This window comes from Eutrigla gurnardus (genome assembly GCF_963514095.1).
Source record: "Eutrigla gurnardus genome assembly, chromosome: 3".
In the NCBI taxonomy this organism is placed as follows: domain Eukaryota; kingdom Metazoa; phylum Chordata; class Actinopteri; order Perciformes; family Triglidae; genus Eutrigla; species Eutrigla gurnardus.
Genome location: NC_139917.1, coordinates 24,855,256 through 24,873,749, shown reverse-complemented (window position 1 = coordinate 24,873,749; position 18,494 = coordinate 24,855,256). Strand labels below are relative to the sequence as shown.

The 18,494-nt window shown below is 44.4% G+C and overlaps 1 protein-coding gene across 4 annotated transcripts in view; it reads left to right on the top strand.

Moving 5' to 3' along the window:
* rptor (regulatory associated protein of MTOR, complex 1) overlaps positions 1-18,494 on the top strand; it is a 126,564-nt gene that overhangs the window by 105,158 nt on the left and 2,912 nt on the right. The window contains exons 26-35 of one of the 4 annotated variants that reach the window (XM_084006432.1): positions 807-912; positions 3,549-3,663; positions 3,796-3,920; positions 5,045-5,146; positions 7,585-7,632; positions 14,494-14,600; positions 15,739-15,866; positions 16,822-16,908; positions 16,984-17,100; positions 17,600-17,729. In XM_084006432.1, coding sequence (XP_083862558.1) covers positions 807-912; positions 3,549-3,663; positions 3,796-3,920; positions 5,045-5,146; positions 7,585-7,632; positions 14,494-14,600; positions 15,739-15,866; positions 16,822-16,908; positions 16,984-17,100; positions 17,600-17,729 — 1,065 coding nt within the window. Of the gene's footprint in view, positions 1-806; positions 913-3,548; positions 3,664-3,795; positions 3,921-5,044; positions 5,171-7,584; positions 7,633-14,493; positions 14,601-15,738; positions 15,867-16,821; positions 16,909-16,983; positions 17,101-17,599; positions 17,730-18,494 lie in introns of all 4 variants that reach the window. The other 3 variants (XM_084006431.1, XM_084006434.1, XM_084006433.1) reach the window with 3 other exon arrangements.

Genomic DNA, 18,494 nt, shown 5'->3' with positions numbered 1-18,494 from the left:
GTACAATGATCACACATGTGCAATGCAAATGTTTTTGCCGAATTGATTTGCAAAAAAAAAAGCACACTTACACGCTCCTTGTTCTAAGCAGGAATGTGTGGAAACGTAGCAATGTTTGCATCACCATCAAGCATGTTATGTGAATCATTCTTGACTGGACTGAGTCAAACGTAGCCTACGTGTGATACAAGGCCAATAAAAGGCAGACTTATGATGGTCAACATGTAGAACCTCCAGGACAGTGAGCTCATATTCCTCCTTGTAATGACATCATTAGGGGCTGCAGGCTACCCAATAGGTCGCTGCTTCATTCATAACGTTGACATTCAAATGATGATGAATGTAAATATTACAGTGAACTTGAATGTTCAGACCAAGATGGGTCTGAAATAACTAAATGTTTGCCACGCATTCTCACATGGACAGTGTGTTTGATATACCGATATCAAACATTAGAGCTCCGTTGATAAACGCTGATCATCCAGAGAAGAGTCCAGTAAAGGAGGGGAAAAAAGAGAGGTTAAGAGAGTCGTATCAGGGTGAAATTGGGAGTGCATGATGGGAAAACGAGGAGAAGACCACCACCAAAAGGGTCTGGGCGTCCGCCACATCTGCTAGGGCAGAATAACCTTTTTGTGTATTGCCTTCTACATTGAAATCAGGTTTGGAGTCAGTGTTTCAAGGAGGGATACTTGACACCACTTTGGTATTTATCTTATACTATATTTGTTTCTGCTGAGGGTTTAATGCATTTAAAGCATAGGCTCCTTCCTAGAAATGTCCCAAAGTGTAATCCCCTCTTTCAGATCCCAGAGGAGCATGACCTGGAGAGTCAGGTGAGGATGGAGCGGCAGTGGAGGTTCCTGAGAAACACTCGTGTGAGAAGGCAGAGTCGAGGCATCACACAGAGGGGTTAGTGACACACACACACACACACACACACACACACACACACACATGTGCGTATAGGCTTGTTGGTAGTTTGGCTACCAATAGCTAATGAGTAAATGTATTGTTTTTATTTAGATATATGACAAAACAAATAGAAAAAAACAAATAAAACCCAACTGGAGCTCTTATACTAAACAATTCTGTCCATCTGGAAGAGTCTTCCTGATTTACCTGCAATTCACATGCAGAATTTATTTGCGCATATATTACATGAAATTAGATTAAATTCATCAAAATATAATCACAGATTTTAATCACAAAGTTATGACATGTAATGATCTTTAAAAAAAAAAGCAAGGCAGGTTTATTGATGTGGAAAAAAGTAATGGGAGGTCTGTGAACCTCTCTCTCCCTCTCTCTCTCTCTCTCTCTCGTCAGTGAAGTGGAGGGCCACGTTTTTTTTATTCTGTGTTTACAAACAGCAACCAATGTGTGGATTTTGTCCGTGCGTACCTTTAAATCTACAGACACACATCTTGTGGGAGAGGTGAAACACATTTTCATCTTGAGATTGGCCTTAAATTATAAAGATAAGATAAATGAGACACAAATTACAAAGCTGGCACATCTCCTCGGTCCCTCGCCTCGCTCCACGCCGCTGGGAGGAGAGCCGGCGGCAGATATGAGACCTTCAGTTCGAGGCTTTAGCAACTTAAAAAGGCAACAGAAAGCTGCCGATATGGACTTCTTCTGCCCCCACTTGGCCAAAAAAAATCAAACTTTGCAGCTTTAAGAAAAGGCAGCAGGAGCAACCATCAGGACTAATATCACACTGCTGTTCATATTTTAATTTGAGGTTCAGAACTCCAAGGTGCATCCACACTTTGCTTTGGCGTCAACCACATTTATTTCCTGTTTGTTAATCAGCTTCAGGGAACAACCACATACTTGTTCAGTGTGGCAAGGCGATGTCACGGCGGTGTCGAAATAAAGCACTAAGATCACAGAGCATGAGCGCCGAGATCTTGCCAGCATCATGTTTAATTGAATGTTTTTGGTCCTCGACAAAAGGCAGAATCTGGTTTAAAACCCAGACTGTCCAAAAGAGGACAGGCTGAGATGTCCGGCGGGTGTCTGGTGCAGCTTTGTTTCAGACATGTGAGTGAAATGATTTCCATCGATGTGACTGAAATCAATCCGTAGCCCCGCTTTGTGAGTCACATGACGCTCGAACGCACACACATCCTCCAGCCGGGGGTGCCCACGTACACACAGACTCCCCAGGTGGAGCCGGAGCTTCCTCAAACAGAATAGCTAACACCCCCGACGTCATTGGCAGCCCCCCCGCACACATACTCAACCACGGAGTGACGAGGAGAGTGGCGTCAGAGCCGAGGCTTGCTCCCTCACGTGTCTCTCCCTCGCTTTCTGAATCAATGAATACCCGTCTATACTCTATGCTTTTTCTTTTTGAAAGAGAAAAAAGTAGTAGGATTGCCCTCATTCAGTCAGTTCCCTCCAGAGAGAGCCGAGAGGAGAGGAGATGGGGAGGGTGGGTTGAAGGGTGAGGAAGACTGAGGACGTAGGCGGCGAGATGGAGGCAGAACAGCAAGAAATAAGAGATATCTTGGCTTGTAAAGCTGATGCGGTCATCGGTGCTGCAGAACGTACAGCCATCAGTAGCAGCGCTCAAGTCCTCGGGGTAGCTTCAGTTCCTCCATATTGAATGTGCCGTCAAACGGCACAAACAAAAGAAAATCGATGGCGATGATCTTGCTCATCTTTTAACCAAAGGCCTTGGCATTTCCCTCCCAACTTTCTCCTTTTTAGCCGCAATTCTGTGATGAATTCATGATGGATTCTTCCTCGTTCTTTTTAATCTCATTATGGCCGTCTCAAGAGTGTGCTCAGGTAGTCAAGGACAGGCTTGTGGAACGTTGTGTGTTGTTGCCATGACAACATATGGCAAGGCAGTGGATTTTTCAGTCGTATCCGTTCGTTGGCAACGTGTTATATTCCATTAAAATTGGCCAGAGGGGCACTGTCTTTCCTCCGCCTTGAATCTCCTACCAGGGATGTTTTGTTTTTCTTGCTTTGCATCAAAACCTAATACTATTTTGTAACCAAACAACGCTGTAAAACTCTGGGTTTATATTCGCATTCATTCATTCCAGGATGTTCTGGTTCGGGTCCGGTTTGTTGTATTTTCTCCTGAGTTACATTCATTTGTGATGCATCACAAATACATTACTGATCATAGCCAGCAGAAGTCCACTTATTTAGGGTGGAGGTCATACTCACTAGTACAACGAATGTCCGTTAAACCACAGCTGAATTGTTCCTGTCCATTTGGTAAAAACTGCAAAGTCTGGCTGTGTGAGGAAATCATTGACGCCTCTTTAAAAAGCAAAATATGTCTTTAAAGATTTGTCTTCAGTGAGAACAAATGAGGACAGATAGTTTGGTAATATAGAAAAACAGAGTTAGCACAAGATGGAAGCTCGACATCGTATTACAGGCCCGGTACACACCGAACTCAAAAAGGTATAAAAGATAAATGTATGTTTTCTTTTTAAACATTCATTAGTTTTCCAAGTGCAACAGATTCTTCTCCTCTTTATAATTGTTCCTATCCTGGCATGTCCCCTCGATTACAGGTGTGTCCCGTCTGGATGATCAAATATTCATCAACCGCAACCCTGGAGTACCATCTGTTGTCAAGTTCCACCCCTTCAACACCTGCATCGCCGTGGCTGACAAAGACAGCATCTGGTCAGAGAGCATGCACCGTGGAATCATCAGCTTTCAGACCGTCATGCAAATGATTTCCTATTTGATGGCATTAAATGTAAAGAAGCTCCAATAATCAGAGTGTGTGTCTGTGTGTGTGTGTGTTTGCTGCAGTTTCTGGGACTGGGAGAAGGGCGAGAGGCTGGACTACTTCTATAATGGAAATCCTCGTTACACTCGCATCACCGCCATGGAGTACCTGAATGGACACGACTGTTCACTGCTGCTCACTGCAACAGGTTTGAAACGCACAACATGCACTCGCACAGGAGACTCGCAGCTTTGCAGCGTGTGAGAAGTTTGGAGTTAGTAGCGGTTTCTTTGAGTGAGCTCAAATGTTCACGGAAATGGGAAGACTCATTTGTAGCAGCGACGAGCCTTAAACACTGGGCTCTTATCCCTCTACACACACACACACACACACACACGCAAAGGGACTCATGTGTATTCATCATCATTCATCAACAGACCAAAGCAATTACCCCCTCCTCCCCTCCCCCACCGCTTCTTTCATCCTGGTAACCCAGGGGAACGGTAGAAAACAACTCTAAATTAAAAACACACACAGACGCAGATTGATTTTGTTGTGTCTGAACGCTGCAACATTAAGCTAAGAATGAATGCTGTATTTCATTGGACACCTCCTGCAACGCCGATAAAGCTGGGGAATTAATACATTTAGATCTCATCAAAACGTTACGTGCATGTATTCTCCATCAATCAGCCGGTGAATCATATCGGGGACGACATTATGAATAGGTATATATTTATTTGCAGCATTAAATAGTCAAACATGGGATGTAAATCTAGAGGAGGCTTTTATGGCTTGTTATAGCTCTCTCTTCAGAGTGTGTGGACACGCTAAATGTTTAGCTCCGTGTCTTCCTGTAGTCGGGTTTCAGCTCCGCTAGGGTTGGACACTCAAGACTCACTTTTTCACACCGACGGGACGTTTTAAAGGCAAAGAGCCTTTTAAAATGCTGCTCTACCTTCTCTATTGACTCTTTTGATAAGTGTCTGTGTGTGTGTGTGTGTGTGTGCGTGTGTGTGTGTGTGTGTGTGTGTGTGTGTGTGTGTGTGTGTGTGTGTGTGTGTGTGTGTGTGTGTGTGTGTGTGTGTGTGTGTGTGTGTGTGTGTGTGTGTGTGTGTGTGTGTGTGTGTGTGTGTGTTCATTTTGAAGCTGTGTCGACTTGTTTGCTCAAAGAAAAAGTCTTCAAGGTTTAAACAGGTTCACCTTCCAAATCCATTAAGAATACAAGTGTTGTGCTGCGCCTCCTTAAGGCCTTCGCCTCCGCTCCTCGCTGCACGTCTTTGTCCATATTTGCCGTTGTGGCTCTAACACTTTGGATCTCATCCTCTCCAGATGATGGCGCGCTACGTATCTGGAAGAACTTCGCCGACCAGAAGAACCCAGAGATGGTGACGGCTTGGCAGGGCCTCTCAGACATGCTGCCCACTACCAGAGGTCAGCCTTCCAGCAGCACTCACAGTAAAGATCAACGCTTTATTTTACCATCCGCCTCCCCCCCCTCATCCTCCCACAGTACTTACCTGGAGTAGCTCGCCGCCCACCCCTCTGTTCATCAACAATCATAACACTTCATTTTATCATGACTTATACGATCAAGTTTGATTGCTGGTGACTCACCGCCCTTTTTTTTGCAAGGAGTGTATTCTAGTTATCTGGGATGAAATAACCGTCATAAAGCCGATTCCAGGAGTCGCATGTGGCCTTCCCAATAATTGATTTCATCTGATGCAATGAAACGAAATAAGAAACCGGAGTTCTGCTCTGCTGCCACACTGTTGTGGGATTGTTTTCTGCCGCACTGCGAGTAGGTTTTTGTATTTTGAGTCATGAGTCAGCTCCATCACTCAAAACCAATGCAATGTAAACTTACAGCCGGCTGTCAGCCTCACCTGGCGCCTGTCTAACCCTGTCACATCGGCCATAATCCATCATATATCTGTCATTTAAAAGTTAATGTAAGAACACAAAATGACCCTTGGAATGGTTCATCCTTCACCGTTTGCTTGTTGCATGAATATAACAAATCATTTTAAACTGGGGCCGTGGATGTTGGATGTTCTGTGTTGACACAGTTCCAAAACTCATGAACTGATTTTTAATGCAAATATTTGAAAACGGGCCCGACACCCACGGGACTCACTTGTCCAAGATGGCCTCTATCTATCTCTCTCTCTATCTCTCTCCTTCCCTTTCTCTCCACTGCTCCTCATTTCACAATTTGGCAGTTGGAAACTGTGACAGCTGTATGAATTATTGTATGAATGATTGTATAATGATTGCATGAATGATTGTATGAATGATCCGGATCCCCTCCTCGACAGATGCACGTTTTGAAAGAAGTTTTTTAAATGATCCAGTGATTTGGCATCTGATCACAGTATTGTGCGGGGTCAGCAACTGTAAAGCGAGATCCTTACGAGCACATCTCATATAGTAAAAGACACATTTAGCTAATTGGTAGCAACGAGAGCAGAGCTGTCGAGAGCGGTTGAGCGACTGTGCAGAGGCATGGACCAGGCGCTGCATGCACATGTGTGTCTCCATCATTACAAGGCCACAGAGCTCCGTGGGGAGCTGCAAAGAGGCGACGCGCTCAACGAGCATCACCGTCTCTCCCACTCTCGTGACACAAATGGCTCCGAGACTCTTCCCTCGCCGAGGACTCTCCTGCAGCGAGCCTCAGCCTTGTTTTCTCTCCGACTTTAACATTAAGTGATGCGCTTGTTATCCTGCAAGTGTCGTCGGTGGCTCTGCATTCAGACTAGGCATCAGTTTTAATATAAACAGCCATTCCACTGAAATCTTTCCTGGAAAAGTTTGACTGAAAAGTCCAGCTTTAACTTATTGGTGTTGAAATGTTTTCCCTTTTTTTTTTTGCAAGAATCTTTAAAACCAACTGTAATCTCTCTTACACACACATGCACACAGTTTCCTCTACTGCATTCACACAGCAGCTCCCCTCCTGCCCCAGTAATCAGTTTAGAGTTATTACTGCTGCTCGGAACGTCTTCCAGATAGAGGACAATAATGTGATGCTGTTGTGAAGCTTTTAGACTTTTAGCATTGCCTCAGTGGCATTAATAATGTAAAAAACGATAAAATATTACACAAGTCTGCCTTTGTGCTGCTGAAAACCGACTCTACCTCTATAGGTTGTTGTTGCTACGAGCCTGAACCTTTCTCAATGAGACACACACACACAACCCGTCTTCACTCATCCCCGTCGTCCAACAACAGGCTTTTCTTCCTCCACCGGTGAACCATCTCTGTAGACTCTGTTTGTCTGGCTTGTTGTTACTTTGCTGGTTCCTTTGACTTTGTTTTGTGTCTTTCTCCTCGTCTCCAGAGAGGCTGAACAAGGCAGCGAGACGTTTTACCAGATGACGTTCTCCTCCACAAAAACCAAATCTTGTCATTTTGTGTGATGGAATTAATCCATTTATTTCATCACACACACCTTCATCCCAGTTAAACCATTTCAGTATGTCTTCTGCACATACACACACAGCGTTAAGCAGCGACACCACCCTACCTGCTTTATGCCCAGTGGTGAAGGGATTTATTATTATATATTATTACAGGCTTGGAGGTTGGACACCCTCTGCAGCCCCTCTTTGTAATGCAGAGTCTCTCTCTTTGATGCCCACATATCCCTGTTAGTCATCTGGAAGACGCCACTCTGGGAAACGCCAGCCTTGTTCATCCTGTTGCTGTTTGACTGCATGTATACTCATGAAGTCATACTTTTAAGTGTCTGTGGGTCCACACACGCGTGGGGGTCCTTGCTAATTTGTTGCTTGCTTTTTTGCGTTTTCCTTCCTCCCTCCCTCCCTCCCCCCCCTACCGTTTGCCTCCCCCCCTCCTGCTCGCAGGTCTTGCCAGAAGGGTCTCCATCTATCTTGACAGGAGTAAGCAAGGAGGTGAGTGTTGCCGTTCTCTTCTCTACTCCCTCACCTCCCAGAGTGCTGCACTAAACAACCGGCAGTGTGCCTTTTTTTTTTTGTTTTCTCTTATCCTCCTGACCTCCGCCTCTCATACGTCCATCTGTCCGGTGATGCTCCATCACTTCATCCCAGGCAGTGATCCCAATAGAGGGAAGAAGGCATGATGTGTTCCTATAGTCCCCGTTCAACAAGTTGGACACACAGTTCTTGGATCCGACTCTAAATTCTTCGTATTCTTTTGAATGATAAGGGCCCTTGGTTGCATTCATCACAACCTCACATACTTGTTTGAGTTTTTAAAAAAGCACATTTTCAATTTGAACCTTACAAAGAAAAAATACTTTTGAGACTCTCCGATGTCCTCAGCAAACATAATGCTCCCTCTGCAGAAGGCTGGACCGTGAACTGAGCTTTTCTCTTTGTAAGCATTAAAACCACAAACTAATGTAGTTAATAATAAGAAACATTTTCGTTAAAACCATAGTGAGGTGACCAGACATCCCAGACAATCCAGTCCTATTTGTGCCCCTAAAACTATACCAGTCTGGATTAGTTATTGCTTAATAAAACAAAGTACTGATCGTTGTGAAACATAATTTTTGCTGTTGCCCACAGGCGGGCACCGTTTCTTTTTGGCAGTGTTCAACTAGTGCCACAAATTGATAAACAGCTATGACTTTGTTGAATTCAAACATTTAGAGAGGGGAATTAAACCGTTCACTGCTGAGATGGAGCCCGGCGTCCCGGGACCTGGTGGACCAGCCAAAACACAAAATCCCATGAGGAATTTCAGGAGGGAAATACCCATGGATCATTGCTGCCTTACGAGATCCAAACAAAGCATTCTGCAAGTTCTGCAGGAAAGAATAGTACGACTATTATTACTACTGCTTGTTGACACTGTATGTAATGTACCAGAGGCCTCGTGGCAAAGTGACCACGCCCACTCTCCACTCCCATGTCCTGAATTTCCCCATTCTCATCTAGTACCTCTGCTATTGGTAGTTGCTAACATTTGCAGCTTACATTAAAGAAGACAAACTCCTAAATGCCGACTGTCCTTCTCACTGCAGCCCCAAACACACCCCTTCAACCTGTGGAGAAATCCGAAGCTTGAGCTGCCAAGCCTAGATACTGTTGCTAAGCTATTATTGGATCACTATTTTGGGGTGATCTGTCAGTCGCAGTGAAAAATGTGCAAATTTGGCTTGTATCCACATGCAAAACAATATTCAAATATCCAAGAGAAAAAAGCATGTGCACCCATGAATCAACTCACAACGGCCCCTCGGGTTTAAAAAGAAATGCTCTCAAAGGTGTCAGTGTTTAATTGGGAGCATGGCGGTGCTGTGTGATTTTAATAGCAGAGAGCCACCCGGACTGTCTCGCCGGAGGGATTAGCCAGTTAAACTCCAGGGGAGCTGGTGAAGTTAGGGGACCGTGACCGACAAAGACTAGAAAAACTATTTCTGCGGCTACTACACAAAACGGCACACATCAGATCTCTACAGATTAGATTAAGAGTCAATCTAATTACGCTCTGATCCACATACTGTTAATAATGTTTCACCTTGCCCCTCCCCTACACATCACTTTATCCTTTCCTTCCCTTTTCCTTTGGCTGTATAAGTGGAAGTAGGGCAGCCCTCTCCTCTTCGGCTTCGGGGAGGCAGACGCTGCGTCCTGTTCTACATTTGGCTGCACTGCCCGGTGCCTTGTTAACGTTGGGGCTCTGGGAACTTGCTAAATCTAGAACTGTGGACTTGGTTTGAAGTTGGAGAAAAAAGCTTCCAGGCAGACCACATTGTTGTGCCTGCAGCCTTTACTGGGATGCAGAGCCGGGGTTTCACTACAATGTAGGTCAAGAATAACACCAAGTAGAGAAGTGACAGAAACTTACTTTCCCGTATGTCTTGGAAGGCAGGAGATCTAAAACCACTGGACGAAGAAATAAACGTCTCCCATTGGTTTGTGAACTACTTTTGAAGGCCATCGCCATCTTGGTTTATTGCAAACAGAAGAGAAACGAGAGGTCGCCCTCAAACATCATCTATTTTAATTTAAATGACCATAATTTACAAAGAGAACACTGTACTGGACTAAAGAAGACTTGAAAAAAGCAATTTAGACTTTACAACGTATACTGAGGTAATCAAGTGAGAAAGAGGGTCATTTTCTGATCTTTCATACAGTTGGACTTCTTTATGCAAACAGATGAGTCGCCCCCTGATGGTCATTACAAAGAATACAGATTGTAATCCTCCTGAGATCAAAGAAAACACTTCCATAAGGGATACAGATGGGTTTTCTGCTCTGTAATGTTAGATAGTTGAGTTCTATATTTACGTCTAACTTTCCCTCTGTATTTGACTCCATCAAAAAGTTGGAACGGGATTTGTCGGGCTTTTCTCCCATGAATCTCGTGTTGAATGGTAACTTCAGTATTTTTCGAACTGGGCCCTATTTTCCCATTTTTTTTTTGTCCAACTCACATTCCAATTTCTGAAATTGGCCCAGTATGAGCGAGAGTGGTGTAGATGGCAGCTGCTCACAGGCTGTTATGTAATCCTAGGTGGGCAAGCTGGCACCGTCACTCACGTCCACTATAAATTGTTATTCTTCGATACTGGGACAATTTCAGAAACTTTTTTTCCCCGTTGTTATTTTTTAGACCCAAAACCATAGGAAAACAGGGTCCAGGCTACCCTTTAAGTTCCAACTGTTGGGGATGTCTCTTGTTGTAAATTATGGAGTGATGAAATGAGTGTTTGTCTCCGGTCCACAATAATCAGGTCAGCAAATGCTAATGTTATGTAGGTTATGACTCATTTCACAAGGTCTTTGTCAACCAGGCGGGTCAAAGCCTTTTACCTCCCCAAATGTCAGTCCTCGGCCTTTAAAGGTTATACAAATGCAAATGCACGACACTCTCCCTGCCGGTCAGAGCATTCCCGTAGATAACATCCTCTTCCCTTGGAGGCACGTGCATGCCGGGCATGTCCCTGGTAATCCTGGAGGCGTTTTTTTTTTCTTTTTCGGAGTCCCGGAGGAGCTTTTCAAAGCAAATACGATGAAGGGGAAAGCAGGGAAACCACTGAAGGGGAGCAGACCCAGGTAGGCAGTGTGAGGGGGAGTTAGTCCATCTATGGAAGCAGAATAATAATAATGCAATTCTCTAGAGAGGAAAAAAAAGGATGAAACAAACATATTTATAGAAAGGAAGAGATAAATATATCACAAATTAGGTTGGATTGTCTCGACTTACTCATGCGGGAACAGGACACAACTGCCGGCAGCCGGCTGTTAGTGGTGTTGAAAGTATCTTTTTTTTTTCCCCCTTGTCGGAGTTCAACAAGGGAAAAGCCGTTGTGCAAACGGTATCATTACTGTTTTGGATGTTATTGTTGGGGGAGAAAGAGACGAGGCTTAAAGAGAGAACCTAAGATCTAAATCTAAGCTATCTATACCTCCACCTCTGTAAGGTGGTGAGCTGAGGAAACGTAGCCCACACTCCTTTGCTCCTACCCTTCCTTCTCACATCTCTCTCCTCCATGTCCGTATTGATTTCTGTGTGGGTAAATAAGACCCGCTTATTGCCCACAAAGATTCCCTTTAAGGCCGGATCGTATCCCGTTTTGAGTATGAGTGCTGAGCGCGTGAGACAACCCTGAAGGGTCAGGTTTGAAGGTTGCAGATCAGTGAGCTGTGACCCTCTGAACTCCCAGCAAACTTGTATTTTGATTGGTGACAGGGAGACTCAGTCGCCTGGAGTGGAGAAGGAAAGAGGAGTACATAACAAGGTGTGTAGAAGGTTTGTGGCTGGATGGGAAGCCAGGGAGGAAAGGTGAGGCTGAAACGGGCTACGGGAGCATCTGTGCGCCACTGATTGGTGCTAATTTAACCAGCCATTTGTCATGCACCATTAAAGCACAGTATCAACTGCAGCGTTGAGCAAAGCTGGAGCAGCTTGTCACGGAAATGAGATCAGCTGGTCCACCTTAAAGGTCAGCCCACCGTAAATGCAGCAGAGCCGAAGTTGACGCTAACTTCAGGTCCAAAACCCTTCATTTTAATCCGTAGGTAGCAAACAACTACAAACTGTACACACGTTTACAGCTATAGACTTACACACTCGCTAATGTTACACATAACCTACATGTAAGTTATTCCGTAAAGGAGTTGCTGCTTAAATAACACATTTGAGTTTAAAAAGCATGTTAAAAATATAGTTTTTTAAGAATGCCCTGATGCAAGGAGTCCCAAAAGGGCTTTGCAGTACAATGGTACAAACTGAAGGCAGGTCCTTACAGACCAGGTCCTGCTTGACTCCCCAAAGGATAATTGTTATTCATTACAACTTGGATCTTTTGTGTAGTTTTGTCTGTCTTTTCCTCTCTTTCTGAAAGCATCGTACTCACTAAAGTAATTTGCAGCTGGAACAAAAATCTGATTACTTGAAGTTATGTTTGCTCGATTCACATTGATGAAGGGTATGATGTAATATTGAAAAACTGTACCTTTCACCCTTTTGTTTTCTGAGTTTTTTTTAGTTCTGAGATCTGAGCAGTTACTTTGAGTACATTGTTATCAGTAATAAAAACATCCACAAAAATACGATCCACGTTCTAATATCATCATTCTTTATTTTTGCCCTTTCTTAAGGGTCACTTTGTCAAAGTTTCAGTCTCGTAACTCATCGGCTATCGGCGTGATGATGGCTAACCCTCTGTGGTTTCTGGGGGTCCAGTTGTGACGGACCAATTCGCAACTTATTGCATATGATAATGCTGAAAATAGAAACCAAATCATGGCGACTATTGGACCATTGGCAGTGCTTAGTGTTGTGGGGATGTTCACTCATGCACTTTATATTTATCCACAACAGAAGTCTCATCATGGGAAGCATTTGCTTCGTCTTTGTGCAGCACCACAAAGACGGATCAAACTCTTATGAAGGTTTGTTTGCGTGTGTGTTCCATATTTTAGAGGAAATACATGCCCACGCTGTGGTTTGTTGTGGGAATCTTCCGTTCCCCCTCCCCTCTCATTGTAACCCAGATTTCCTCATCACGGAGCTGCCAGCTTCAAAGGGAATGCCTTCTTTCTCTCTCTCACACTCTCTCCTCGGAGCCTCTCAAATGAGCCGGCATCAAGCATGTGACCGTGAACGTGTCGCTGAGCGCAGTCCTGTGAAAGTGGTTTTCCCTGCGTGTTCCCCCCCCCCCCCCCCCTTACATGTGCACACGCTACCGGCGGTGTGACGCTGTGTGAGGGGGGCGGGGTGACGTCACAGGGAAGGATGTGAAGCCGCCCCACGGGGCCTTGGGGTTTCCTGACAACCCGAGGCCAAGTAGAACAGTAGAAAAGCTCCACAGCAGATGGCACAGTGGAAGAAAGTTAAGATCAGTAACGACTCATAAAGGAGGCACACAGAGGAGATAAGCGGAGAGGATCTGAAATGATGCTCTGGTTCGTTTAGAGAAAAATAACAGAGTCCTTCTCTCTTAACCTAAATTTAAAAGAGCCAATTAGCATCAAAATAATATATAAAGCGCGGCGGTGACGTAGGTGGGTGAGCTGGAGATGGTTATTGAATGTGGAAAAGACTGGAGGAGGAGGTGACTAAGAGAGGAGGTGGACTTAAAGGATGAAATGAAGCTAATTGGTTCCAAGAGGAGAGAAAGGGATGCTGTGTCTGTAGGGCTCATGGTGAAAGCATCCTTATGAGAGACGGCTGAGAAATTGGTGGAGGATGGTGTAGCCAGTGCCAGATGTGTGCCAGCCAGTGCCAGATGTGTGCCAGCCGAGGTTCCCCTGTTGTTTTACCTCATCATTTTCCCTCCTCATCCTCTTTGCCTCCTGTGTCAACGGGGCTCATTTCCTTTCCAAAGTTAACTCCGGTTGTTCCGCCTCTAAATAGACGGACAACCGGGGAAGAATTGCACAGTGAAAAAGACTTGTCCATAACCTCCCCCACACACACACACACACACACACAATTCCAGCATCAGAAAGTTGTGGTGGAAGATCTAGAATCGTTCCTCACTTCAAGCTGCAGCCCCAGACCTCTACCAGGCATCACTGAGCCAAGCAGGCCAAGTGTGGCTGACATGGCACTGCTCGACGCTTGATTCCTGCTGCGTCTGCCAACACATGAAGAGTCTTGCTGTCTTCAGCTCCTTCCCGCCTCTCTTTCTCACTTGAGTGCCATTTGACTCATCTAAGCCAGAATGTGCTGACGGGGCTCTGTTGCAGGGTCAGCGTCTGCATCTCCCAGTGGTCAGCGTCTTGATGTGAAGGATGCAAAATGCTAAACCAATGCTTCCATCTGCAACGAAAGTGCACATTCATACACTCGGGAACGTGGAGCTCGGTGACGACGTGTGATATATGTCTAAAAGTGATTTTGCTTATGCGGTCCCTGCAGAAAGCAGGTTTTTTGCTCGGCCCCTTTGTGTCGCGGGAAGCTGTTTTACTAATCTGTCGCTTGACTCGCTTCATGGAGCAGCGAGAGGCGTCTGAAACCTCCAGCAGATTGTGTGTGTGTTGTGTATTAGTGGGATCAACACATGCTCAGTGTGTTTCACAGCTGTGTTTGTGTGGGTTTATGTGCATGAGGGTTCACCTCTTAATGAAATGGGAAAAAGCACATCAAAAACTGTTAAACTGCAGATCACATTACATACAAATTATTCTCAGTAATTGAATACTTCTGTTCGGTATTAATTGTGAAAAAGTAAAGTTAACTGTTGGTTTTATTTGAATGACGTGACATTGTAACAACACACAGTACTGGTGTATGTTTCTGCATCATAACCATGTCACCCTGTGCTGTAGGTGCAGGCATGGTCGTCGACTGGGAGCAGGAGACGGGTCTCCTTATGACGTCTGGTGACGTCCGAGTCGTCAGGATCTGGGACACCGACAGGGAGATGAAAGTCCAGGTATTACTTTTTCAACAGCTCACAATGAATGATTACATTTATAACTTTGTATTAGCCGGTGAGTAACGTCTTATTTTTTGATGAATCAATCCTATAAATATGAATGGATGAATGAATAGTTGAAAGGCTGCCGTCTGGAAGGTTGGATAATTGGTCGGTTTGTGTCAGCGTTGGCTTGCTGTCTACCTTCCTTCTAGTCTTGTCTCCAGTTGGAGCTGTGAAGAACATTATGTATGAAGGAGCGGTCCACATGTTGCACTTAACTCTCCTCTTGAAAGTGTAATTATTTCTGGAGTCGGGTATTACATCATGATTCTGGAAACCTTTTCTCAGTAGAGGTTTATGGTGAGGTTATGACTCATTTGAACATGTGACCCTGCTTCATGCCTCGGCTGTAGTCATGGTCATTTTTTGTCACCGAATCCTCAGAAGATGACATTGAAAAGCCATTCACTTCATTCAGCGCCAGCAGCAGTTTACAGTGACTGGAATGAACATTAAACTGCTTATGAAACAATCTCACTTTAATAGTGATGCCTCTTTATGACCTATATAAGTGAACAAGACCATCACCATTCTTAATGCTAAGACCTAGAGTCAATGGGTCCGTGTACAGGATGAGTCATGAGACTGTGCACCCAAACCAACTATATATATATATACACTATGTATTTCTGAATAAAAGACAGTCACACTTAAATGTGGTTCAAGCTATTTAAAACAAAAAGCATAGCATAAATAAATCATGTCTGTGATACTTTTGGTTCTGTAGCTTTTCCCATTCGGACTTACTGGTCACAGCGTACAGTATACTAATGCTGGTGTCTGTGTTGGTAAACCAGTGGAAGTCTGTGGCAGAGCCATTAGTGCAGTTTCCTCCTTTTCTCCCTTGTTTTTACACATCTAATGGTCCTGAGTGTGCTAATCATTGTCCTGATGGATGGACTAATACAAGTACAAACGGCCCGGCCTCGCCCGCGGCTGCTTATCGACGCCGGGTCCGACTTGAAACGAGCCGACGCTCGACGGAGCACATGACTGACGAGTCAAAGATGGTTTATTGTCTAACGAGTATTGACGGTGGTACCTTGGTCATCAAGCCTTTTAACGGGGGTTCCTGCGTCTGTGCGTCCACCAGGACATCCCGACGGGAGCAGACAGCTGCGTGACCAGCCTCTCCTGTGACTCCCAGCGTTCGCTCATCGTCGCCGGTCTGGGCGACGGGTCCGTGCGCGTCTTCGACAGGAGGATGGGTCCAAACGAATGGTAGAACAAACTCTCTCTCTCACACATCTGAGCTCATCATTGTCTTGTCACACGAAAGGTTAAATTGCTTATGAATTTACGGTTTGATTTCCCACCCTTTTCTTTTAATGTCTTGCCATTATTTAAATGCATTGAAAAATACACACACAGCAGTTTCTCTGGGCATTAACTTCTACGCAGTCCTGCATTATTCACTTCTCTAATCTATGCTTATTATATATAGCGTGCCGTAAATCGCCCTTTGGGTCTGCCACCTCTTTTAATGGACCCTGGTGGCACTGTAACCCCCCAGTTGGTTAAATATTAGTTTAATTCCTGCCCCAAAGGGGAAAACAAAGCAGTTAAACTACGAAGTGGACCATGAATCTGTAAGTGATGTAATAGTTCCCCTCAGGCCGGACGTTCCATCTTTCAGGAACTGTTGCTCCCCTGAGGTTCGTCCAGGACCAGCAGACAGTTCATCATGTTATCATGTTTGGGATATTCTCCATGAACTGTTTTACACGCCTCCTGTGTGCAGCAGACACAGATTGTGTCTTATAATCTAAAATATGCTGTTCATTGTTCGTAAAGTAATCCTTTTGTACTTGAAATGTATTGGGATCAAATGAACTTCCTGTCACACCTGTAGTCCAAGTGCATTATGGGTTGTGTGCACAGCTAAGTTCTTCAAAAGATGGCTGTAGGGTTTCCGTTTTCTGCTCTAATGCCTCCTCAGTCTCTCGAGTTTTGTTCAGTCATGATCCCAGGACGCCCCCCAGTGGCTTTTCACCTGTATTACATGTCACAGCAGAGAGATGGTGTTGCCTTTTTAAACGGAAAATAGTAATAATTATACCTTTTATTAATGCTCTTGCGATGATTTCATGATTTATACTTGCTGTGTTATTTTCTTGTGTTTCCTGTAAGCGTTTCCTTAGCTGACTTTGGTTCTATCTGTTGTGTGTCTGTGCAGCCGGGTGATGACCTACAGGGAGCACGGAGCCTGGGTGGTCAAAGCTCATCTGCAGAAGGAGACAGACGGACATATTATCAGTGTCAGGTACGCTCTTTCCTTGTCTTGTCAAGATTCACATCATTATTTATGTATTTCTAAATGTTGACGTTTCCCCACCAGTGTTAACGGGGACGTTCGATTCTTCGAACCGCGGACGCCAGACTCCATCAACGTGTTGCAGACGGTGAAGGGGTTAACGGCCCTGGACATCCACCCACAGGCCAACCTGTTCGCTTGGTGAGTTTGTGTCGACTTTCAGGTTTCAGCTCCAATAAAAGCTCTTCATATGTCCTCAATGTTAAGGTCAGATCCCATCATTCTTCCTTTTCTGTCTTCCACGGGAAAACGTACTGCACCAGTAGCTTCTAAATAGGACTTAACGTTTGAATGTTCTTCCAGATGAGCATTCATTTCTACATGCACTCTGTATTTGTTTTTGGTGCTTAGAGAGAGGATATCCTGGCACCCATTCTCAAGTCATGAACACGGGACAGAAAACAATTGAGACGTAGAAAATGACTCATCATTTTGCGATTTTCTCACTTGCCTCTCAGGGCTTTCGAAGACTTTCTTACGTATTAGTCAAAATAAGAAGAGTGAAATATCTTTCTTTATGTATTTACTTTGAGTAACAAATAAAAACAAATTTAACTGCACCTAAAATTCATGTCAGAAAATGAATCAATGCAGTACACATGATGTTCTATATCTCCCTCTCTCATCCTCTGCTCTCCAGCGGCTCGATGAACCAGTTCATAGCGGTCTACAACTCCAATGGCGACGTGATCAGCAACATAAAGTACTACGACGGCTTCATGGGACAAAGGATTGGGGCCATCAGCTGTTTAGCCTTCCATCCTCACTGGGTAAGCGCTTATCTCCTCTGGCCACAGTGTTCACGCAGTCGTACATCTGGGTCAGAACCTGCTTTGGAGTTAAGGCGAGTCGAAAAAGAAAGAAAACACTCCGAAAAGTCCAAATCCAGCACCATTATATCTATAAACAGTGTGTATAAGAGCTATTTGAATTTGTTGAATACATCTTTCATCGACCAAATCGTGTTTTAAATGCCGCTGGAAGCCGAACGTCCCCCGAGTCGGCTCCGGTGTGATTAAGAATGCGCCTGATGAACCCAGTGTGTGGTTAGAGTAATGTATGATGAAACGCCAGTGGGGACGGGTCTAAGAAGAGTCAGGGTTTGCCTTCGCTAGCATTAGTATGAGTGCTGTAACGGAACGTCTATTTAATATATTCATATTGAACCATTAGGTACGCCCTGTAACCCAAACCGCTGTTTATGGTTACTTGTTGCACACACACGTATTAAGGAGGCGGTCTAGCCACAATATATATATAACCACAAAATGATATGTTTCCTATTTTGCTGGGTGATAATATGAGTTTATATGTTAGCTTCAATTGAAAACCTCAATCAAAGCTTTTAAGCTAGTCGACTAACTTCGTCTAGTTTGGGTCGGTTAATCTATAGTAAAGCTTGAAGTTATGTGATAAAAAGTAACTAGTAACGACAGTTTGGTGTCATATAAATATAGATGTGAAGTTAAAAGTACAATATTCCCTTCTGAATGTTAGGCTGAACATTTAGCAGCAAAATAGGCCGATCTTTTTGA